General features: G+C 42.3%; 2 protein-coding genes across 8 annotated transcripts in view; one reads left to right on the top strand and one right to left on the bottom strand.

Annotated features, from left to right (window-relative positions):
• The window catches only part of sync (syncoilin, intermediate filament protein), a 40,979-nt gene extending 17,397 nt beyond the window's left edge, over positions 1-23,582 (top strand). Inside the window, exons 4-5 of one of the 4 annotated variants that reach the window (XM_072246172.1) lie at positions 6,415-6,520; positions 23,558-23,582. In XM_072246172.1, coding sequence (XP_072102273.1) covers positions 6,415-6,490 — 76 coding nt within the window. In that variant the 3' untranslated portion in view covers positions 6,491-6,520; positions 23,558-23,582. Of the gene's footprint in view, positions 1-6,414; positions 6,521-9,741; positions 12,837-14,995; positions 15,108-23,557 lie in introns of those variants that run through there. The other 3 variants (XM_072246171.1, XM_072246174.1, XM_072246173.1) reach the window with 3 other exon arrangements.
• The window catches only part of LOC140189853 (histone-binding protein RBBP4), a 43,412-nt gene continuing 26,618 nt past the window's right edge, over positions 7,943-24,736 (bottom strand). For all 4 annotated transcript variants that reach the window (XM_072246167.1, XM_072246168.1, XM_072246169.1 and 1 more), the window contains 5 exons: positions 18,531-18,608; positions 15,451-15,527; positions 10,844-10,901; positions 9,786-9,896; positions 7,943-8,414 (listed from right to left, as the gene is read on the bottom strand). In XM_072246167.1, the coding sequence (XP_072102268.1) occupies positions 8,349-8,414; positions 9,786-9,896; positions 10,844-10,901; positions 15,451-15,527; positions 18,531-18,608 (390 nt within the window). In that variant the 3' untranslated portion in view covers positions 7,943-8,348. The remainder of the gene's footprint in view (positions 8,415-9,785; positions 9,897-10,843; positions 10,902-15,450; positions 15,528-18,530; positions 18,609-24,736) is intronic.

Here is a 24,736-nt window from a genome sequence, read left to right as displayed (position 1 = left end):
ATTAGGCCATTTGTCCCATTGAGTCTGCTCCATCATTCAATCTAGCTGATCCTTTTTTCCCCTCCTCAGCCCCACTCCCTGGCCTTCTACCTGTAACCTTTGATGCCGTGGCCAATCAAGAACCTATCAAGTTCTGCCTTAAATACACTGAACGACCTGGCCTCCACAGCTGCCTGTGGTAACAAATTCCACAAATTCACCACCCCCTAAAGAAATCTCTTTTAAATGGAGGCCCCTCTATCCTGAGGCTGTGCCCCCTTGTCCTAGACTCCCTGACCATGGGAAATGTCCTTTCCACATCTACTGTCTGGGTGTTTCAACATTCGAAAGAGGTCAATGAGATCCCCTTTCGTCCTTCTAAATTCCAGCGAGTACAGACCCAGAGCCGTGAAAGGGTTATCCTCATATGATAACCCTTTCATACCCAGAGTCATTCTTGTGAGCCTCCTCTGAACCTTCACCAATGCCAGCACATCTTTTCTTAGATAAGGAGCCCAAAACTCTTAACAATACCTCAAGGTGAGGCTTCACCAATGCTTTATAAAACCTCAACATCATATCCCTGTTCTTGTATTCTAAACTACTTGAAATGAATTCTAACATTGCATTTGCCTTCTTCACCACCAACTCAACCTTAATTCAGCAGTTGGTAAGTTGATGGAAAAGATCCTGAGAGGCAGGATTTATGAACATTTGGAGAGGCATAATATGATTAGGAATAGTCAACATGGCTTTGTCAAAGGTAGGTTGTGCCTTACGAGCCTGACTGAATTTTTTGAGGATGTGACTAAACACATTGAAGGAAGAGCAGTAGATGTAGTGTATATGGATTTCAGCAAGGCATTTGATAAGGTACCCCATGCAAGGCTTATTGAGAAAGTAAGGAGGCATGGGATCCAAGGGGACCTTGCTTTCTGGGTCCAGAACTGGCTTGCCGACAGAAGGCAAAGTGGTCGTAGATGAGTCATATTCTGCATGGAGGTTGATGACCAGTGGAGGGCCTCAGGGATCTGTTCTGGGACCCCCTACTCTTTGTGATTTTTATAAATGATCTGGATGAGGAAGTGGAGGGATGGGTTAGTAAGTTTTCTGATGACACAAAGGTTGGGGGTGTTGTGGATAGTGTGGAGGGCTGTCAGAGGTTACAGCAGGACATCGATAGGATGCAAAACTGGGCTGAGAAGTGGCAGATGGAGTTCAACCCAGATAAGTGTGAGGTAGTTCATTTTGGTAGGTCAAATATGATGGCAGAATACAGTATTAATGGTAAGACTCTTGGCAGTGTGGAGGATCAGAGGGATCTTGGGGTACGAGTCCATAGGACACAAAGCTGCTGTACAGGTTGGCTCTGTGGTTAAGAAGGCATACGGTGCATTGGAATTCATCAGCTGTGGGATTGAGTCCAAGAGCTGAGAGGTAATGTTACAGCTATATAGGACCCTGGTCAGACCCCACTTAGAGTACTGTGCTCAGTTCTGGTCACCTCCCTACAGGAAGGATGTGGAAAATATAGAAAGGCTGCAGAGGAGATTTACAAGAATGTTGCCTGGATTAGGGAGCATGCCCTATGAGAATAGGTTGAGTGAACTCAGCCTTTTCTCCTTGGAGCGGAGGAGGATGAGAGATGACCTGATAGAGGTGTACAAGATGATGAGAGGCATTGACTGTGTGGATAGTCAGAGGCTTTTTCCCAGGGCTGAAATGGCTAACATGAGAGGGCACAGTTTTAAGGTGCTTAGAAGTAGGTACAGAGGAGATATCAGGGGTATGTTTTTATGCAGAGAGTGGTGAGTGTGTGGAATGGGCTGCCGGCAACGGTGGTGGAGGCGGGTACGATAGGGTCTTTTAAGAGGTTCCTGGACAGGTACATGGGGCTTAGAAAAATAGAGGGCTCTGGGTAACCCTCGGTAATTTCTGAAGTAAGTACATGTTCGGCACAGCATTGTGGGCCGAAGGGCCTGTATTGTGCTGCAAGTTTTCTGTTTCTAACCTGCAAGTTAACCCTTAGGGTGTTCCACACAAAGACTCCACTGAAATACTGTTATGTCATGTCAGAGTTTACTTTCTCCCCATCATATTTCAAGTTGAACTTGGTCATATGGTGATCACTGCCTCCTAAGTGTTTCATTACCTTAAGCTCCCTAATCACCTCTGGTTCACTACGTAACATCCAATCCAGTATAGCTTTTCCCTTAGTAGGCTCAATGACCAGCTGCTCTAAAAAGCCATCTTACACTTGAGATTCATTACCAACCTGATTTTCCCAATCTACCTGCATGTTAAAATCTCCCATGACTATCATTAACATTGCCCTTTTGGCACACCTTTTCTATTTCCCATTGTATTCTGGCTACTGTTGGGAGGCCTGTATATAACTGCCTTCAGGGTCCTTTTACCCTTGCAGTTTCTGAACTCAACCCACAAGGATTCAACATCTTCCAATCCCATGTCACATCTTCCTAATGACTTGATGCCATTCTTTACCAGCAGAGGCATACCAACCCTCTGCCTACCTTCCTATTCCTCTGATACAATGTGTAACCTTGGACATTCAGCTCCCAACTACAACCATCCTTTAGCCCTGATTCAGTGATGGCCACAACATCATACCTGACAATCTATAAAAGTGCAACAAGATCATCCGCCTTATTTCTTATACTCTGTGCACTGAGATGTACACTTTGAGTACTGCATTTGCTACCCTTTTTGATTTTTGTATCCCTAATCCACTGATACTTACCCTGTTGGCTGCAATTTTGTCCTATTATCTGCCTGCCTTTCCTGACAGTCTAACTGCACGCTCTCTTTGCTTTTTTTTTACCATCTATCCTATCCTGAGTCCCTTCACTCCTGTTCCCATCCCACTACTGAATTAGTTTAAACTCTCCCCAAATACTCTACAAACCTGCCCACAAGAATATTGGTCCCCTCAGGTTCAGGTGCAACCTGTCCCTTTTGTACAGGTCATATCTCCCCCAGCTTCTACTGATTTCAGTTTCTCCTGCACAAGCTTCGGTCCGGACTGGCCTTGTTGTTCCGAGAGTATCTGTCGCACTGCCAGTCACCTCTCCCAAAGCAGCTTCAACTGACTAACTTCTCTCCTATCTGGCCAATGAATGTCAGGGCCAAGGTCAGCTGCTTTCTCTCAGCTGGGTCCATTTTCTTCAGTTGAGTGGTGGACAGGGTGTGTGTTATGGTCCAAGTGCGGAGAGAGAAACACTGAAGTGGTTCAACAGTTCACTGACTTTTAATGGGAACTGTGCAGAAATGAAGGGAAAACAATAAATGCTAGGCCAATGGGGGCCATTAACTAGAACCATCAAACTAAAGCTACTGGTGATACAACGGCTTGGCGTTTGATATTCAATTAATATTGCTCCTTAAACCAGCATCACTCAAAACACAAGCCTTTCTCAACCTATTTGCCATAGAGAAACCCTTGAAATAATAGGTCAATCAATAGGTCAATGGGTAAATTTAATGTCAGAGAAATTTAAACAATATACATCCTGAAATTCTTTTTCTTCATAAGCATCCACAAAAACAAGTGCCCAAAGAATGAATCACAGTTAAACATTAGAAACCCAAAGCCCCCCCCAGCTCCCCCTCCCACACACAAGCAGCAGCAAGGCAACACCACCCCCCCCAAGCAGCAAAAGTGCATCGGTGCCCCTCACCGAGCACTCGAATGTGCAGCAAAGCATCAGTAAAGACACAAACTTGCAGTACCCCAAAGACTGCACGTTCACATACCACAGTCTCTCTGTCTCTCTCTAACTTGCTGATTTATGATGTTAAAAGTCTGTTGCATTTCTTTGTCTGAGCCCTGTGCCCAGAGAGCTCAGGTCTCTGGACACAAAGCCCACAGCTGCTCCTGATTTTCTGTGTTCTCCTGTGACTCCTCAGTCAGGGGGACCAGCCTTGATTTGACCCTCCAGAGCCACAAAAATCCGGCACCCTGAAGGCAAGCTAGACCCGAAACTTCAGGTCCCAGGGAACCCCAGCATAAAAATTATTATACCTACAGCTCCTGGTAAGTTAGCGTAACCAGTAAGTTGTAGATATAATAATCCAAACATAATTGTCAATGCTCTTTTGTGTAGAGAATGAATTTTTAGCCAACTTTTCTTGGGGTGGGGGGAGAACTTATAGTTAAGCCTAGCTTACCTTTCTTGAAATTAATCTTTCTCTCCCTTTCATAAATTTTAAAAACTCATAAGACAAACATAATACATTTCTCAATTCTGAGTTGAACTTGAGATAAGCACACACAGATTTCACCTTCAACTGAAATGAGATGATTTCTGTCCTTGCTTTTGATATTTGTTAAACAAGAAAAAGCTTGCTCACACATGTAAGAAATTGAAAACTGCAGCAAAATGTTCATTGCTTTCCTATGAATGGCAGGATAATCTTCTTTCACAGAAATCCAGAACCTTTCCAGGGGCAGGTCAGTAAATTTTATCTCAAGTGCATGATCAGGTACATCTCACAAAGTTCTTCCTCTTCTCTCAAAGTCAAGTTCTCAGGCTTAGCAGAAGATACGGAGAAAGGGTCAATATGTTAATTGGTCACATGGTGTAGATGAGTGCGCAGGCTTGTGAGTTGGTTGAAAAAGTAGCCAAAAAGGTGTATGAGGGTAGGACATCAATGTTGTCTATTTGGAACTTAGCAAGACCTTCAACAGGCTCCCACGTGGTAGGCTGATCTGAAAGGTTAGATCCCAAGGAATCCATGGAGATTGAGTCGGAGGCTGGTGTCGCAGAATAGGAGCCAATGACTAGTGGTGTGTCACGGGGCCAATGTTGCGGCTCTTGTTTGTTATCTATATCATTGATTTGGATATAAATCACAAGGCTTGATCAGTAAGTTTGTGGATGTCAAAATTAGAAGGTATTGTTGATGAAGTGATTAGTGAAGAAGGTTACTGTTGATTACAACGTGATGTCGATCGGCTTGGGAAGTAGATCAAGAAGTGGCAAATGGATTTCAATATAGACAAATGTGAAGTGATGTAGTCTGGAAAGTCCAACCAACTTAGGACTTGTACTATGAGTGGTAGGGAACTAGGGAGTGCGTGAGGGACTATGGAGAACAAACGCAGAGTTCGTTGAAGGTGGCATCACAGGTTGATAGGATGGTGAAAAAGGAATTGATCATGATAGCCTTCAGTCAGGACATTGAGTACAGTAGTTGATGCATTATGTTGTGGTTATATGGGTTGTTGGTGAGGCTGCACTGGGAGTACTGTGTAGTTCTGGTCACCCTGTTATAGTAAAGATGTGGTTAAACTGTAGAGTGCAGGAGAGATTTAAAAAGATGTTTCCAGGACTTGAGGGCCAGCTTAAGTCTTTACTACTTGAAATATAGAATGAAGGGTGACCTTAAAGTAGGATTTACAATTAGGAGAGGTGTAGATAAGATGGATGGTCAGCTTTTTACCCCAGGATAAGAGTTTCAAACAAAAGGGCATTGACTTGGGGTGAGTGGGGAAAGATTTAAGAGACCTGAGGGGCAACTTTTTCACCCAGAGGGTGGTGAATATATGGAACGAGATGCTAAAGTGGTTGAGGCAGGTGAAATAGTTTCATTGAAGAGGTATGAGTAGTCACATGGAGAGAGGGACTTGGAGGGAGATGGGCCAAATGCAGGAAATCAGGACTCACTGGGCACTATGGCAGTGCTGTATTGCTGTCACTCCATAATAGCAAAATTTAGAAATATAGATTTAAATAAAGAAACACTCCTTTCTGTTGTCATTGAGTCAAGTATAGATACAGGCCATTCAGCCCACAACCTCTTTAATATTTCCCAGAGCTGAGGAATCAAGACCTCAAGGACATTTAAAGATTTAAGAGGAACTTGAAGGGCAAGTTTTATTTAATCTATGTGGAATGGATTGCCAGAGGAAGTGGTTGAGGCAAGAACAATAACTTTTAAGACAGTTGGACAGGTACATGGATTGGAAATACTTAGAAAGTTATAGGCCAAATGCCAGGAGTGTTATCTTGCTTGACATGGACCAGCTGGTCAATGGGCCTGTTTTCCTGTGGTGGACCTCCATGACCAATTCTCTACATCTATGCTGACCATCATGGGACACATCTTTCAGTATTTAAGGTTCCATGTGGAATTTGACTTTATAACTGATTGTCCCATTTCATTTAGAACTGCATTCTTTGTTGGCAAAGCCTTTCTTGTGTTTAAATGTTTTTAATGATTCTTTTGTTAACATTTGAGGTATGTGTTATAACCATTTACTTCTCCAGCTTATTATTTCCAATTGCATTAAATTCTCACTTGAGAAGTGATACATATCAACTGCACCCAGCTGCCTTCAAAGTCCATTTCCTAAACTAAGCTGACATCTTTTGCTTCAGTTCAGATCTGCTGAAAATATTTTTTTCTTTGCAGGGAGTGTTTGACTGCTTGTGGAAGTCTGATTGACTCTTCAGACAAGGCAGATTTAAAGAATTTGAATCCTAAATGAATCAGCAGCTGTAAAGATGTGTACTTCAAGGTATTCAGCATGGAACACCCCTTTTGGCCCAGTTTATCCATGCCAACCAATTCAGCAAGTCCCATTTGTCCACTTAACCTTTCCTGTACGAACACTGCAACTTGACCCACTCCCAAAGCTTCCTCTGGCAGCTTGTTCCATCTCACTGCCCTACACGAAAAGGTTGTCCGACAGATTCCTTTTCAAATTTTCCCTTCTCACCCTAAATTTAGATTCTTACACTGTAGGAAAGACTGACCATTCACTTTCTCACTGTTCCTCATTATTTTATAGACCTGTTACATCACACTTTGCTCCCCCACACTCCAGGGAAAAGCCCGGTCTCTCCTTATGACTGAAAGCTTCCAGTCCCAGGTACTGTCGCCATACTCTTTCCAACTCAATGACAGCTTTCATTTAGCTACACACAACATTCCAAGTGTTGTCTCATCGACCTTGTGTGCACTTGTAATGTGACATCTCAACTCTGATCAGTACCCTGATCAATGAAAGCAAGCATGTTAAGTGCCCTCACTAACACCCTGCCTACTTTCAGGGGACTACATACTTGTACCCTGAGGTGTCTCTGTTCTACAACCCCCCTGCCCCCTGTGTGTGCCCCCCCCCCCCCCAGACCCTGGCATTTGCTGTGCAAGTCCTGTCTTGGTTAACTTCCAAAAATGCATCACTTCACACTTCCCCCAAGATAAAATCTATCTGCCATTTACCCAGTTGATCTCAATCTCAACCCTTACTGTCCATTGATGTTGCCTGGTTTAGAGGATATCTGCTATCATGAGAGGCTGGATAAACTGGTTTTCTCTGGAACAGCAGAGGAGATCTGATAGAAGTTTATAAGATGAGAGGCATAGATAGTGGGGTGTGGCCACTGTTGCATGCAAACAGCTACGGGGAGCCACAGGTGAGAGCTGAGTGCCAGCTGGGGACCAAAGGTGGACTAACTGCCCTGGAAAGGACACAACATGTTTCCCCCATCAGAGAGTATGTATTGTAGAGTACATATTGACTTCAAGACTTGTATTTAAAGAAAGGCAGGACAGTTGCCACCTTCAAGTGTTCACAGTGCATCTTTAGAAGTTAGATACTAATACCAGCCAGATTAAATGAGGGAGGTTGCAATTATACATACACTGTTTTGATTCTTCTTCCAATGAATGTAGGTTTTGCAGGCTGAGTCAGCATTAAATGACCAGGTGGTGGCAGGGAGCTACTGCCTTGAACAGCTGCAGCCCTTGAGTTGTGGATATACCCTTAATGCTGTTCATTCTAACCAGCGTGAAAGAATGATGATTCAACTGGCTGCTTAGCAGCTGATGCAGTTTTACTGGTCACCATTAGATCAAACAGCAGCTATGGATAGCTTTTCACTCCAAACCCTTTTCACCATAGAATCAACTTACAACAATGCAAAGAAATTTACACTTCATATTTTGTGTAGAAAAACATATTTTTATTGGGATTGATGCATATTATATTTAGCAAGACCCTCTCACAGAGAATATTTGATTGTATTTCAAAGGAAACAATGTAAATGTTGCAGCATTCGGGGCAAAAGCCTTTAAATATGTATTGTACACAACAGGAGAACAAGCTGCTTCCTTGTACTGGTCAAATAGAAATGCAGACATGTCTGCAAAATGGGACATTAGGCTTGTGGGGTAGAAGCAAACATTTTCAAAAGGAAAAAGGGGTCCTTACTGGAGGACATACTTCTATCCAAACTCCTGCAGTTGGAGATGGTACTTTTAGACACCGACAGCTTCTCCCAATTCAGCATTAACAGAATAGCAAGTTTGTATAGAAAAAGGCATTTGAAAGCTAAAACCAGCTACGAGCCTTGGCCTTCAGGATCAGGGGCTCCTTCTGGATCTTCATCATTGTAAATATTTTCAGCCTGTGGGGAAAACAATCTTGTTTAAATATTAAAGCAGCACTGAAACTAAAAAGTATTAATACCTATTGGCTATTAGATGCACATTTCAAGTGTCACTAACCAAATAAACACATTGCTTTAGAAAAAGTCTACTTGGTTGCTGTACTCTTCTATAGCATTGCAACTCTTGTACTCATTATCATATCCAATTAAGTGATTAAACCATGAGGAACTATATGTTTGTACATGGAGGTCTCTCTGTTCTACAACACTCCCCAGGGTCTTCCATTCACTGTGTACAGGGCAGCTTGGTTTAAATTCCAGCTGCCATTCTTCCACCCACCTTCCCAGTTGATTGAGCTTCTGCTGTAACCTTGGACAATCTTCACTGTTGACCACAGTATCAATTCTGGTGCCATTCATCAACTTACTAACTACATTCTTATCTAACATGCAATAGCAGAGCCAGCACCAGTTTCTGCAGCACACATTGGACACACACCTCCAATCTAAAATACAGCTCTCTGCTGTCACCCTCTGACTGCTACTGTGAAGAACAAATCCATATCTCACAGAGCTGCCTCATCAGTGGCTGAAAAGCTGAACAGAAATCAGACCATTTGGAAACCCTGGCACGTGTCCCTTTTATATGAAAGACCGAAGATGTCAGTGCGTTGTTAAGTAAAACAACATTTTGCATAGGTGTCCCTTGGGAAGTGTTTCATTATCAATCTCCCTTCCTGTAAAAATGTGGCAGTAACATATCCCATGGCATTTCACAGGAGCTGGGAAGAGGGCAAAGTGGATAGACACCGATGAAATTGATTAACTTCACTCTGCAAAGCAGAAGTGGGCTCCTATTTCCCATCTTTTGAGAAATTCAAAACTCAGGTGGATTAACGCTAGACACTATGCACTGCTTCAGCCATTTGAACACATTAGTTGTGCTTCCCAACTGTTAAGACAACTAGTTTGCAACTGCCAAAGAGATGGGAAATATAGAACAGAGGTGGGTGAGAGGCTGAATTAGAATAAATAGGAAGAATATCTTCCTTGATAGAAATATCAATGACACAGGTGGGTATATTTACTGGATTCAAGGGGAGTTGAGAAACAAAATATTCTCACCCAGAAAGAGAAGTGCAGAACTTGCTGTCTGAAAGGGTTAAGTGTAGGAACTCTCATCCCATTTTAAAACCAGATGAACACAATGAGCTGTAATTTACAGGACTACAGACTGAGAACAAGGAGGTGGAATTAGCTCCAACATGCTAGAAGATAAGTGAACCCCCACCTATTGTTGTTATTTTAATGAATCAATTCAATTTAGACATTCTTGTTTTCCCAGATGCAAAACATGCTTACATGTTGGAGAAAAGAGTCCAAACTCACCATTTGCCACACCTGCATGATGTTGTCTTCAGATACAGAACAAATTACCCAAGGTTCATTTGGGTTCCAAGAGAAGTCTGAAATTTTAGCTGTGTGTCCGCCATGAATAAACTAAAAAAAAAACACTTTACATCAGTAACACAAACCTTAATCAGTGCACCCAAAAAAATCTGGTTTTACATTCACTAGCATGTGAAAGGTAAACTGAAGCCTATTGCTTGTCACGCTCACTAGTGTGTGAGTGAAACTAGAGCTGCTTGTCGCACTCACTAGTGTGAGAGTGAAACTAGAGCTGCTTGTCACACTCACTAGTGTGTGAGAGAAACTAGAGCTGCTTGTCACGCTCACTAGTGTGTGAGAGAAACTAGAGCTGCTTGTCACACTCACTAGTGCGTGAGAGTGAAACTAGAGCTGGTAAACGACAGGGACTTGATGCCAACTCGAAACTTTAAAATAAGGACAATGTTCTTTTGATAGACTGCTTTGTTGAGCATGGTGTCGCCAGCAACTTGAGGAGAGTAAGCTCCAAATGGTTTAAAATGTCATTAGGTACATTCCAATAAAAACACTTGGGAAAAAGTGAAATCAAAAATTCAAGTTCTTTTCAGCATCTTAAAGTGTTATACAAAAACTGGAATTGGTTTTAAGGAAAATGAGCTGACTAGACTGTTCTGGCAGCCATCTGTAGACGAGAAGGGATGATGGATTTGCGTAGTAGGTCCCATGATGATCCTGGGATCAGGAGGCTCTCCTGCTTGACCACTGGTCTCCAGTCCACACCAATTTTTCTGACTTCAGCCAGGAAAGAGGCTTAGGTGAGAGCACATCACAATATGGGAATGCAAAACAGAGTGGAACTCTGTCTTAGTATCCATGTCTGACCCTTCTGAAACACCTCCTTGGTGCTTTGAATCACAGCAATGAGTTTGGCTCTAATAGGATTCAGAGTTAAACAGCCTCACTGTCCACATTTTTACAGAAAGTATGCATGAGAATTAGTAATAGAAAATCAAAACTAATAACAAAAAGGATTGTGCTGATACATTAATGAGACTGACCAACAACTCTGGAGGACCATCTTCAGCATCTTCTGGGGATTGTTCCTCTCCAATTTTACTAGAGCAAAAAGCACAAAGCAATAATATTAATATCAAACAGTACAAAACTTATACAGAATGGAGGGTGGGGGTGGGTTGGGGCAGAGAGATCGATGAACAACCATAAAGAGTGGATATAAAACATACAACAGTACAGAACCGTAAGGTCCCACGTGGCTGGCTGATCTGGAAGGGTTGGCTGCATGAGATTCAGGGAGAGTAAGTGAGGTTAATTCGGACTTGCCTCAGTGATAGGAAGCAGAAGGCGACAGCTGAAGACTGGAGGCCTGTGACTAAGTGAAGTACCCTATGGTTCAGTCTTGGGATCTATTATTTACATAAATTATTTGGATATAACGTACATGGCCCAGTTAGCAAATTTGCTGATGATTCTAAAGTAAGGGGTCTCGTTGACAGTGAAGCAGGTTACAATAGATTGCGAGGAGATCTCGGTCAGTTAGGGAGATGGGCTAAGGAATGGAAAATAGATTTCAATTTAGCTAATTGTGAGCTGATGCATTTTGAACATTGAAACCAGGATACGACTAATACCATGAATGGCAGGGCACTGATACGTGTTATGGGACAGACCGTCCAGGGGTACAAGTGCACAGTTTGCTGAAAGCAACCAAGTAGACAGGGTGGTGAAGAAGGGGCTCGCACACTGGCTTTCATCAGTCATTGTGTTTCAGTTATACAGACACTGGTGAGGCCACACTTGTAGAGTATTATGCAGAGTTCTGGTCATTGTCAAGCTGAAGAGCATGCAGAAAAGATACACGAGGATGCAGCCTGGATGAAACTGAGGCAAGGAGAGGTTGGCCAAGCTAGATCTTTATTCCTGAGAGCGCAGGAGAATGAGGAATGGCCTCAGAGGAGCTGATAAAATCATGAGGGGTATGGATGCGTTAAGACAGTCATAATGTTTTCCCCAGAGCTGGCAAATCCAAAACCACAGAGCACAGGTACAAGATAAGAGAGGAGATATTTAAAAGAGTCGTGAGTACCCGGAATGAGCTGCCACAGGAAGTGGTTGAGGTAGGTACATTTGGATAGATACATAGAGGGGAGGGGCTTAGAGTTAGGCCTTGAATACAAGCAACTAGGATTAACAAGGAGAATGCTGTGGTCAGCATGGGGCAGATGGGCCAAAGGGCATGCTTTCATGCTATATTACTCTATGGTGCCTCTTAAAACATTGCTGTGTATCTGCAGCCAGCAACCTTCCCTGGCACCCTCCACACTGTAAGCAAAATAAAACATCCTCATCAAAAGGAGACAGGATTCTAAATGTGGTCTCACCAAAGTTTCATACCACAGCACCAAAACCCATTAAGGCAATGTCGTACACCACCAATACCACTCCATCTATTTGCTGCTACTTTTAGGGAGCTATAGATTTGCACCGTAAGATCCCTCTGTAAACCTAGACCTAAGGTTGTTGGGTTAGAGTGTAAAAAATTATTTTTCGCCCTCATAGTTTAATCTTTTCTATGTTTGCTTGTATTTTTATATAATCATCTATAAACATGTAATTGTTCAGTGAAATTTCCAGTTATTGTAGTATTGCTTCTTCCGTATTATTCTAGAAAATTATTAAGTTTTCCTGCTGGAGGTGTCATGTCATGCCTCTTGAATCTGGCTATTTGTTATCACAGTGTCTTGTTATGGTTATAGTCTGAGCTAGCTTCTCTATATGATGACCATTACTTTTATTCCTTTACTCTTCACTCTTGTAATTCAATAAACAGCCATAAAAATGAGTTTCATGCCTCATTTTTGACTTCCAAAGAACCTTTGGATCACAAGATCACTCGGATTTAACAGGGTTCGGTCATTTACAGTACATTTTCTTGTTATATCTGACTTCCCAAATTACATCATCTCACACCTGTCCAGATGAAACTTCACCTGCCATTTCTCTACCCACATTTCCAACTGATCTGCTGAATCTTTTGACATTTGTTGCCATCACCACTGTCAAAATTTGTGCTGTCTGCAAACTTACTAATCAGTCCACCAATATTTTCATCCAAATCATTTATGTCACAAAGATAAGCCCCACCATTGATCCTTGCAGAAAACCAATAGTCTCCGACCTCTAGTCAGAATAACACCCTTCCACCACTATCCTTTCTTTTATGGCCAAGTTAATTTTAAATTCAATGTACCAAGTCATCGCAGCTCCTCCGTGCCTTAGCTTTCTGGGTTCACCTAGAATGGGAGATCTGTTGAATGCCTTATTAAAGTTCATGTACAAAATATCCACTGCCTTGCCCTCAATCATCATTGTCACCTCCCCAAAATTACCTCATAAAGTCATGCTGACCAACTGTAACTAGCCCACACTTTTCCAGATGCAAGATATCCTATCCATATGAATCTTCTCCAACAAGTTCCCTACCTATAGTGAAGAAAGTTTTAGAAAGTTTGATCAGGAAAGGAATAACAGCTATTTGCAATACAATGAAAGAAGGAACACTGTTTTGAAATGCTCAAAGAGAAACACTTATTAGAAAAACAAGACTTTTACCGGTATTTACAGATGCGACAGTATGTTAATAGGACAGTTAAAAATGTAACCAAGGCAAGTACATGTCTGATAGAGCTATTTAGAAAAGCATATAATTCAGACAATGGTAGTAGAATAATTTCAAGCGTGTATAAGGGCCTGTCAAATCTTAAAACACATTCGACTTCATACATTAAAACAAAATGGGAGAAGGAAGGAGGGATAATGATATCTGAGGAAGACTGGACAATAATATGGAGGTATCAACGGAAGTGTACCAGTTCACAGAAATGGAGGGAGTTCGGGTGGAAAAACTTGATAAGATAATTTATTACTCCCTCTCAGAAATCCCATTATGATAGTAACCTCCCTGTTTGCTGGAGAAATTGTGGAAATCAAAATGCAAACCATTATCATATTTTCTGGAAATGCCCCTTTATCAAAGACTATTGGAGTGGGATACATAATGCCCTACAAGACATCTTTAAATGTGAAATACCCTTAGAAAGTAAGACCATATATTTTGGGTATATACCTCAAGAATGGTTGAAAAGAGATAAATATTTAATGAATGTACTGCTGGTGGCTGCTAAAAAGACCCTTACCAGGAAATGGTTATCACAGGAGAGCCCAACTTTAAAGGTATGGATGGAAATTACAGTGGACATTTACAAAATGGAGAAGATAACAGCATCTGTTAATCATAAGCGGGAACAATTTTATTCATACTGGAAAAAATGGTTTAACTACATAACACCTCATAGGCCTGATTTTATTCTCACAAGTCAATGAATATGTTGTAAAAAAAAAATCACTCCCTACTCTGTACATAGTTTTCTTCTTTCGACTTCCTTTCCTCTCCTTTCTATAAATGTATACCTCAGATAAATATTATGTGGAGATTTGTGACAAATATGATTTATATGATATATATGTACAGTATCTGAAAAACATCTTATGGAAATGTTTGATGATGAAATTCAATAAAAAATAAATTACAAAAAAAAAAGAAAGTTTGATCAGGAACAATATTAATAAGCCTTTAAAAACGCAAACATGAGGAAATCTGCAGATGCCGGAATTTCAAGCAACACAGATAAAAGTTGCTGGTGAACGCAGCAGGCCAGGCAGCATCTCTAGGAAGAGGTACAGTCTGTACAGAGATACTAACCCTCTTCCTAGAGATGCTGCCTGGCCTGCTGTGTTCACCAGCAACTTTTGTGTGTGTTGCTTAATAAGCCTTTAACTGGTTTAAAGCTTACACTTTATCCCAAGGCCTCCCCCATACATGGTGAACAACCTTAGATGCAGAATAACCGTCTTCCTCTCTCAACCGTTCATGTCTCAATAAGGTCACCTCTCATTCTAATAAGCTTCAAAAACCTCCAAAGAGTCCAACTGATTTTTCTAAAGGACAACCCTACCACCCAAGGAGCTAGTGAAATAAGACACCTTTGATACAAATTAAATAATGAGATATAAATTCAACTAGTTTGGGATTTATTTCATATTGCTTAACTAATGTTATTTATCTACTAAATTACTTCAGTATGCATTTATTTTTTGAAATGTAAACTTTACATACCCTGATTACATTAAAGATAAAAGCTTGAAAAACGATTTCCTGGGGCCATGACATTTGGAGTCAGTTCTCATGCCCATTACCTCAGATTGCCACAACCCTTCCAGCTGCTGAAACAACACGCCACACAGCCACCGATCCCACCAGCAGATGGGGTAAGAACCAGTATCGAAGTTTAAAGTGACTGTCATAAGATGCAGGGATATGCGAGGAAGGACGTTTATGCCAAGATGCAAACTAGCAATTCACTACTCACTTTATTAAAATATTATCATATTAAAGATTTGTCTTGGTATTTCCTTAGGAGAATAAAATATAAGCCCTGTCCTCCCCAGCACACCAGCTGCAAGGAAATTCAATTTTCTCACAACTAATAAAACTTCATTCAGTATTATGTCACCTCCAAGATCAGAAAAGGAAACTCAAAAGTACAAGTTACAAATCAGGAGTAGTGATCACAAGGGAAACTCCTACCTCAGATCCCATACATTCAGCCTACGATCTGTCCCACTTGATGCCAGGATCGTTTCATTGTGTGGAGACCACTGAACCTGATGGTATTAACATAAATCTCGTCATAGATGAAATTAAACAGCTTTAAAAGAACTGCATCTTTATGCAATAGCAGCCAGAGAGATGTCAAGTAGCCAACGTGGCTCTGGGAGGTCACTGTTGACTGGGAGTATCAACTGACAACAAGCGAATGTGGGCAATTTCCACAAGATGTCAGTGACACGTATCTCCTCTGGTTCCTACACATCTGCTTGTAGAAGATTGAGAGGAAACTGATAGAGGTATATAACATTAGGATGGGTATAGATAGGGTAAATGCAAGCAGGCTTTTTCCACTCAGGTTGGATGGGACTACAACCAGCAGTCACAGGTCAAGGGTGAAAGGTGAGAAGTTTAAGGGGAACATGAGAGGAAACTTCCTTCACTCAGAGGGTCATGAGTGTGGAATGAGCTGCCAGCACAAGAGGTGCATGCAAGCTCAATTTCAGCGTTCAAGAGAAGTTTGGATAGGTACATTAACAGTAGGAATATAGTCCCAGTACAAGTTGATGGGAGTAGACAGCTTAAATGGTTCAGCACAGAGCAGATGTGCTGAAGAGCCTGTTTCTATGCTGTGCTTCTCTATAACTCTATGAATATTGAAAAATTCAGATTCACTAATTAAAACCATTTGTAAATTCTCCAAAGGAACACCTTAAAAGCCGTTATTACAGCTGACAACTGAAGACTGTAAAAGTGGACTCGGAGCAACTACTTACAGGCAATCAGTGGGAGGGATATAAAAATCACAGTGAGCCTTTAGGCGAGCATTTCACTGTGCTGCTGAAGGATGGGGAGTAAAAAAAAATGATAACTTACAGAGGGCTTGGAATATCAAACACAAGGACCACCAAGACGACAGAATTTGTAGGAGGGACTCAGGGGAAAAAAAGCATGTACGAATTGGTACTTGCAGGCAAAATCCTGATAAAAGTATATCAGGGCAGGAACACCATAGTGGTGATCTGTGCTTGGAGCTGGTCTTAAATGAATACTTCCCATCTATTTTCAATATGGAAATGGATGCTAGAACTGGGAATCCAGGGAGAATGAAAGTTTAAGACAAATTACCATCTACAAAGCGGCAGCAATAAAAGTGTTAACAGACTTAAAGGTGGATAAATCCCATGGCCAGATGAGATCTATCCACGACTGCCAGGTTTAGCCTTATCTGACATGTGCAAGAGGTTTGTAGACAAGCTGATCAAAGATCAGGATCGGCATTTTCCAGAAAGGAGGAAAGACGTGCAAGACTCGGTAATGGAACAACATAGCAAGCAGGGTGTTCTTCAACTGTACAATAGTATCAATCATTCATATCGATGAACAGAGGGATCTCAATGTCCATGTTCAAGGATCAAGGATTCCCAAAGAACACACATTACACAAAATGGTAGCAGTAGAGCACTCGGCCCCTTCAGCCTATCCTGCTACTCAATATGATCAGCTCCAGGCCTCATCTCTGTGCCAGTTCCACAATGTCGTCAAAAATTCATCTACATTCTCTTTAAACCCCTCCAGTAATCTACCTTTCACAGTACTCTGGAGTAAAGAATTCTGCAGATGCACCACCCTTCCGAAAGGTCCACCTTATCATCCTCCTTAGGATCTTGTGTGTTTCAACATAATCATCCCCACTCCATTCTTCTCAATTTAAGAATCCAGATTTTATCTTTCTTCGTTTATCTATCATAGGAGAACCCTTTCATCTTGCATCTCAACTGGTTCACCTCTAATGCAAGTATATTCTTCTTAAGGTTCACATCCCTCTATCCCCTGTCTGGCCCACTCTCGACTCTGTAAATGGTCTTGTTTAAAATGAGGATAACTGATTTTGGAGAGGATGTGTCTAACCTCAAACTGCCTCTGGAATTCCACATTATGATCACCATCCCTTAAATGACCCTTAACTACATATGATTACGGCAGCATATGGAATATTGCACAGTACCCCAGAAAGACTCAGGAACTGCTACAGAAAATATTAATTTAGCCATAATGGAGTAGGTCGTACAAGGAGAAAAGGCCCTTCAGCATTTCAAGTCCAGTTACCAACATGTACTCAGTTCCTAATCCCATCGTATTCTCACAACATTCTCAGTAACACCCCTTGGACTTTACCACAGCATCTCCAAACTGGGTTATAATTTAGTGACCAACTAACCGGAGGCGGGGGGGTGTGGGGAGGGTGTAAGCTGGCGGGGGTTAGCAGAGGCCAGGTGAGGAGAACGGTAGCTGGATGGGTGGGGGAGGGAGGGGGAGAATGAAGTGAGAGGTTGGAAGTTGATAGGGGGGAAAGGGCTGAAGAAAGGGCTGATTGGACAGTGGATCATGGAAGAAAGGGAGGGAGGTGATAGGCAGATGAGAAGAGACAGAGTAAGAGGGGAACCAAAATAGGGAGTGGAAAAGAGAGAAGAATTACTGGAAATTATCAAAATCAAGATTCACACCACCAGGTTGGAGGTTATTCAGATGGAATATGAGGTGTTGCTCCTAGAACTAGAGAGTGGCCTCAATGTGGCAGTAGAGACCGCCATGGATAGACATGTCAGAAAAGGAATGAGGAGTGAAATTTAAACTGGTGGTCATGGGAAATCCTGGCTAATGAGGATGCTTGATGAAGCGGTCCCCAATCTACGCCGGGTCACACTGCTGTAGCGGAAGCTTCATTAGGAACACCGATTACAGTAAATGACAGCAAAGGCTGGGACATAACTCAGGATGCTGGAGCAGTGACATCTGCCGAACCTCTGTGCTGCCTTGTGGGCACTTCTGCTTGCCACAGTAACCAGGACGATACATGGCACAGAACACTGCAGCTAGAACATTCTGGCTAGCCTGGGTTTGTTTTCCTTGGAGCTGAGAAGAACAAGGAAACAACCAATTGTGTACAGAACTGAGGGGCAAGATAGTGAGAAACCTTTTTCCACAGCATAGCTACAGGCTGTCTATTTCAGTATATTTTTAATACTAGCATTGCAGCACAAATGAAACAGCTTTACCTGGAAAATCTCGTCCTTGTGTGATTCAAAGGAATGCAGTTTCAATTTCAGATTTCTTAAATCCCATAGTGCAACTGTCTGGAAAACAAGATGACCACTTTTGGATTACCAACTACAGCAAGGCAAGGCAAAATTAAGTAATGAATATTCATACAGAAAAGATTAAAAGATATAAAAAGTAATGCTCCAAACTTAAATGTAACAATAATAGTAATCCAGGCATTAGTTCCAGAATTCCATATAAACCATTTAACAATTACAGCACAGAAACAGGCCATCTCGGCCCTTCTATAGTCCGTGCCGAACGTTTACTCCCACCTAGTCCCACCAACCTGCACTCAGCCCATAACCCTCCATTCCTTTCCTGTCCATATAGCTATCCAACTTTACTTTAAATGACAATATTGAACCTGCCTCTACCACTTCTACTGGAAGCTCGTTCCACACAGCTACCACTCTCTGAGTAAAGAAATTCACCCTCGTGTTACCCCTAAACTTTTGCCCCCAAATTCTCAACTCATGTCCTCTTGCTTGAATCTCCCCTACTCTCAATGGAAAAAGCCTATCCACGTCAACTCTATCTATCCTCCTCATAATTTTAAATACCTCTATCAAGTTCCCCTCAACCTTCTACGCTCCAAAGAATAAAGATCCAACTTGTTCAACCTTTCTCTGTAACTTAGGTGCTGAAACCCAGGTAACATTCTAGTAAATCTTCTCTGTACTCTCTCTATTTTGTTGACATCTTTCCTATAATTCGGTGACCAGAACTGTACACAGTACTCTAATTTGGCCTTACCAATGCCTTGTACAATTTTAACATTACATCCCAACCCCTATACTCAATGCTCTGATTTATAAAGGCCAGCATACCAAAAGCTTTCTTCACCACCCTATCCACATGAGATTCCACCTTCAGGGAACTATGCACCATTATTCCTAGATCCCTCTGTTCTACTGCATTCTGCAATGCCCTACCATTTACCATGTATGTCCTATTTTGATTAGTCCTACCAAATGTAGCACCTCACACTTATCAGCATTAAACTCCATCTGCCATCTTTCAGCCCACTCTTCTAACTGGCCTAAATCTCTCTGCAAGCTTTGAAAGCCTACTTCATTATCCACAACTCCACCTACCTTAGTATCATCTGCATACTTACTAATCCAACTTACCACCCCATCATCCAGATCACTAATGTACATGACAAATAACATTGGACCCAGTACAGATCCCTGAGGCACACCACTAGTCACCGGCCTCCAACCTGACAAACGGTTATCCACCACTACTCTCTGGTATCTACCATCCAGCCACTGTTGAATCCATTTTACTACTTCAATATTAATACCTAACGATTGAACCTTCCTAACTAACCTTCTGTGTGGAACCTTGTCAAATGCCTTACTGAAGTCCATATAGACAACATCCACCGCTTTACCCTCATCAACTTTCCTAGTACCCTCCTCAAAAAATTCAATAAGATTTGTCGAACATGACCTTCCACGCACAAATCCATGTTGACTGTTCCTAATCAGACCCTGTCTATCCAGATAATTATATATACCATCTCTAAAAATACTTTCTATTAATTTACCCACCACTGACGTCAAACTTACAGGCTGATAATTCCTAGGTTTACTCTTAGAACCCTTTTTAAACAATGGAACAACATGAGCAATATGCCAATCCTCCGGCACCATCCCCGTTTCTAATGACATTTGAAGTATTTCTGTCAGAGCCCCTGCTATTTCCACACTATCTTCCCTCAAGGTCCTAGGGGATATCCTGTCAGGACCCGGAGACTTATCCACTTTTATATTCCTTAAAAGCGCCAATATTTCCTCTTCTTTAATCATCATAGTTTCCATAACTTCCTTACCTGTTTCCCTTACCTTACACACTTCAATATCCTTCTCCTTAGTGAATACCGAAGAAAAGAAATTGTTCAAAATCTCCCCCATCTCTTTTGGTTCCACACATAGCTGTCCACTCTGATTCTCTAAGGGACCAATTTTATCCCTCACTATCCTTTTGCTATTAATATAACTGTAGAAACCCTTTGGATTTATTTTCACCTTACTTGCCAAAGCAACCTCGTATCTTCTTTAGCTTCTCTAATTTCTCCTTAAGATTCTTTTTACATTCTTTATATTCCTCGAGCACCTCATTTACTCCATGCTGCCTATACTTATTGTAGATATCTCGCTTTTTCTGAACCAAGTTTCCGATATCCCTTGAAAACCACGGCTCTATCAAACTTTTAACCTTTCCTTTCAAGCTAACAGGAACATAAAGATTCTGTACCCTCAAAATTTCACCTTTAAATGTCCTCCATTTCTCTATTACATCCTTCCCATAAAACAAATTGTCCTAATCCACTCCTTCTAAATCCTTTCGCATCTCCTTAAAGTTAGCCTTTCTCCAATTAAAAATCTCAACCCTGGGCTCAGACCTATCCTTCTCCATAATTATATTGAAACTAATGGCGTTGTGATCACTGGACCCGAAGTGCTCGCCAACACCTGACCTATCTCATTCCCTAACAGCAGATCCAACACTGCCCTTCTCTAGTTGGTACCTCTATGTATTGCTGCAAAAAACTATCCTGCACATTTTACAAACTCCAAACCATCCAGCCCTTTTACAGTATAGGCTTCCCAGTCTATGTGTGGAAAATTAAAATCTCCAACAATTACAACCTTGTGCTTACTACAAATATCTGCTATCTCCTTACAAATTTGCTCCTCTAATTTTCGCTCCCCATTAGGTGGTCTATAATACACCCCAATAAGTGTAACTACACCTTTCCCATTCCTCAATTCCACCCAAATAGTCTCCTTAGACGAGCCCTCTAATCTACCCTGCCAGAGCACCGCTGTAATATTTTCTCTGACAAGCAATGCAACACCTCCCCCTCTTGTCCTTCCGATTTATCACACCTGAAGCAACAAAATCCAGGAATAATTAGTTGCTAATCACACCCCTCCTGCAACCATGTTTCACTAATAGCTACAACATCATACTTCCAGGTATCAATCCATGCTCTAAGCTCATTCATCTTTCTTACAATGCTCCTAGCATTAAAATAAATGCATTTAAGAAATTTTCCACCTCTTACTCTGTTTATCACTAATGGTGCAAACAACTTTACTATCTCCTTTTTCCTCCTTCTCCCCTACATCTGTTCCTACACTCTGGTTCCCACTCCCTCCTTGTATCTAGTTTAAATCCACTGCAGTCTCTCTAGCAAACCTACCTGCAAGAATATTTGTCCCCCTCCAGTTCAGATGTAAACCGTCCCGCCGGAACAGGTCCCACCTTCCCTGGAAAACTGCCCAATTATCTATAGATCTGAAGCCCTCCCTCCCGCACCATGTCTTCAGCCATGTGTTGATCTGCGCTATCTTACTATTTCTAAACCTGCATGCACGTGGCACTGGTAGCAATCCTGAGATTGCTATCCTGGAGGTCCTGTCCTTTAAACTGGTGCCTAACTCCCTGAACTCACCTTTCAGGACCTCCTCACTCTTCCTACCCACGTCATTGGTCCCTACATGGCCCACGACATCCAGCTGCTCACCCTCCCTCTTGAGAATACTGAGAACTCGATCCGAGATATTGTGGACCTTGGGACCAGGGAGTCAACAGACCATCCGGGATTCTCGATCTCTTCCACAGAACCTCTTATTTGTGCCCCTAACTATCGAATCTCCTATCACTACTGCTCTCCTCTTTTCCCTCCTTCCCTTCTGAGTTGAGGGTCCAGTCTCGGTGCCAGAGACGCAACCACTGCAACTTGTTCCTGGTAGGTCGTCCCCATCAACAGTATCCAAAACAATGTATTTATTATTGGTGGGAACCGCCACAGGGGTGCTCTGCTCATTCTGTTTATCCCCCTTCCCTCTCCTGACAGTCACCCAGCTACCTGTCTCCTGACTCCTAGGGGTGACTATCTCCCTGTAACTCCTGTTTATTTCTGCCTCTGCCTTGCGAATGATCCAAAGTTCATCCAGCTCCAGTTCCCTAACTTGGTTTGTCAGGAGCTGCAGCTGGATGCACCTTTTACAGGTGTAGTCATCAGGGACAAATGTGCTTGGCCTGACTTCCCACATACTGCAAAATTCTTGCAAGCTCACATATTTGTTTTTAGGGTGATGGAGTCATAGCGAAGTACAACATAGAAACAGCCTCTTTGGCCCACCTAGTCCTTGTCAAAAACATTTAAACTGCCTACTCCCGTCGACCTGCACAAAGACCATAGCCCTCCATGTACCTATACAAATTCTCTTAAACATTGCAATTGAGCTCGCATGCACCAGTCGTGCTGGCAGCTCATTCCACGCTCTCAGCACCCTCCGAGTGAAGAAGTTTCCCCTCATGTTCCCTTTAAACTTTTCACCTTTCACCCTTAACCCATGAACCCTGGCTGTAGTCCCACCTAACCTCAGTGGAAAAAGCCTGCTTGCATTTATCCTATCTATACCCTTCACAATTAATCATCATCATCTGGTGCCATGCCCAGTTTGAGCTTTGACTACTATTGCCCACACACTCCTGTTTCAGGTCAAGTGGATCAATTCATTGGTATTCATTTCCAGTTCTCTGGCTGCTGTCTCCATCATTTGTCTTTGCCTTCCTCTTGCTTTCTTCCCTTCAATCTTTCCCATAATTACCGTGCATTATAACTCCTCTTCCCTAATCACATGTTCAATGAAGTCACGTTGCCTTTACATGATTTCATACATTATTTCTCTTTTTTGTGCTTGCGCTGTTCATGACATTCTCATTAGATATTCGTTTCATCCATGATATTCTTTGCATCCTCCTCAAAAACCACATCTCTCCTGCTTCAATTAGTTTCCCCATGTTACTAGATATTTTCCAACATTCTGACCATAACTGGATAAACATAACATTTCAGTGCTCTGAGACAGGTTGACATGCCTAGTTTAGTGTTGGTCAGTATACTTTTCATTCTCGTAAAGCTGCCTTTTGCCATCCCTATTCTTCTTTTGATGAACAGGGGGAGGAGAAGATAGCAGCGCGACGCAGTGTGCGTGGCTGCTCCGAATGATATCGTATTTGTGAACTAGGATGCCGTGCACAATCCTGATTTGATGGAGACAGACGTGAGAAGCATGGAGGAACATCTGGAGAAACTTCTGAAATGCCTGCTTCGCTGCCGCTGCTACTGTGCGATTGAGAATCTCCGGAGGGGAAGGCCCCAAATCCTCAGCTTTGCCTACTGCCTGTTGCCGGGGCCGGGGTCGAAGCGCTCCGCAGAGATGGTGCTCGGTGTTGGAGAGCAGGTCGGAGGCTCGAAGTTTTTGGACGGACTTGGAGTCAGACTGTGGTCAGGAGCTTCCAGGATGCTGCACTGGCAAGTTTGTGGCGCTGGAAGCTCATGGCAGGGAGAGTTTCTCCCTTCAACTGCCTGCGTGAGATGTTGGGACTTTCGAGAGACTTTGAGACTTTTTTTTACCGTGCCCATGGTCTCTTCTTCTATCAAATTACGGTATTGCTTGCACTGTTATAACTATATGTTATAATTATGTGGTTTTTGTCAGTTTTTTTAGTCCTGGTTTGTCTTGTGTTTCTGTTGTATCATTTCTTAATGCATGCATTACTAAATGACAATAAAAGAGGACTGCGTGTCCTCATAATCTAACCTAATCTAATGTCCATGTCGCACCTGCCACCTGATGTCACCCAGCTTCCTAAGTAGCAAAAGTTCTGTACTTGTCTTGTCTTCCGCGTTTATTCTCAGCCTGCAGATAGGATTCTCCTTCTTTTTGGATATCACCATACATTCTGTCTTTTTGCAATTGACAGATAGACCCATTTTTGCACTTTATTCAACAACTATATCAATTAAGTTTTGTAGTTCTTCCTCTATACAAATTTCTTGGGTGTTCACCTGGTGGAGAATTTTACCTGGTCCCTCAACACCAGCTCCATAGCAAAGAAAGCCTAGCAGCCTCTCTACTTTCTGCGAAGACTGAGAAGTCGATCCATCTCCCACCCGCACATCCTCACCACATTCTACAGAGGTTGTACTGAGAGCATCCTGAGCAGCTGCATCACTGCCTGGTTCGGAAATTGCACCATCTAGGATCGCAAGACCCTGCAGTGGATAGTGAGGTCAGCTGAGAAGATTATCGGGGTCTCTCTTCCCGCCATTACAGACATTTACACCACGTGC

Source organism: Mobula birostris, chromosome 29 (assembly GCF_030028105.1).
Source record: "Mobula birostris isolate sMobBir1 chromosome 29, sMobBir1.hap1, whole genome shotgun sequence".
Classification (NCBI taxonomy): domain Eukaryota; kingdom Metazoa; phylum Chordata; class Chondrichthyes; order Myliobatiformes; family Myliobatidae; genus Mobula; species Mobula birostris.
Note: the sequence above shows the minus strand (reverse complement) of the source record. Positions and strands in the feature narration are given on the sequence as shown.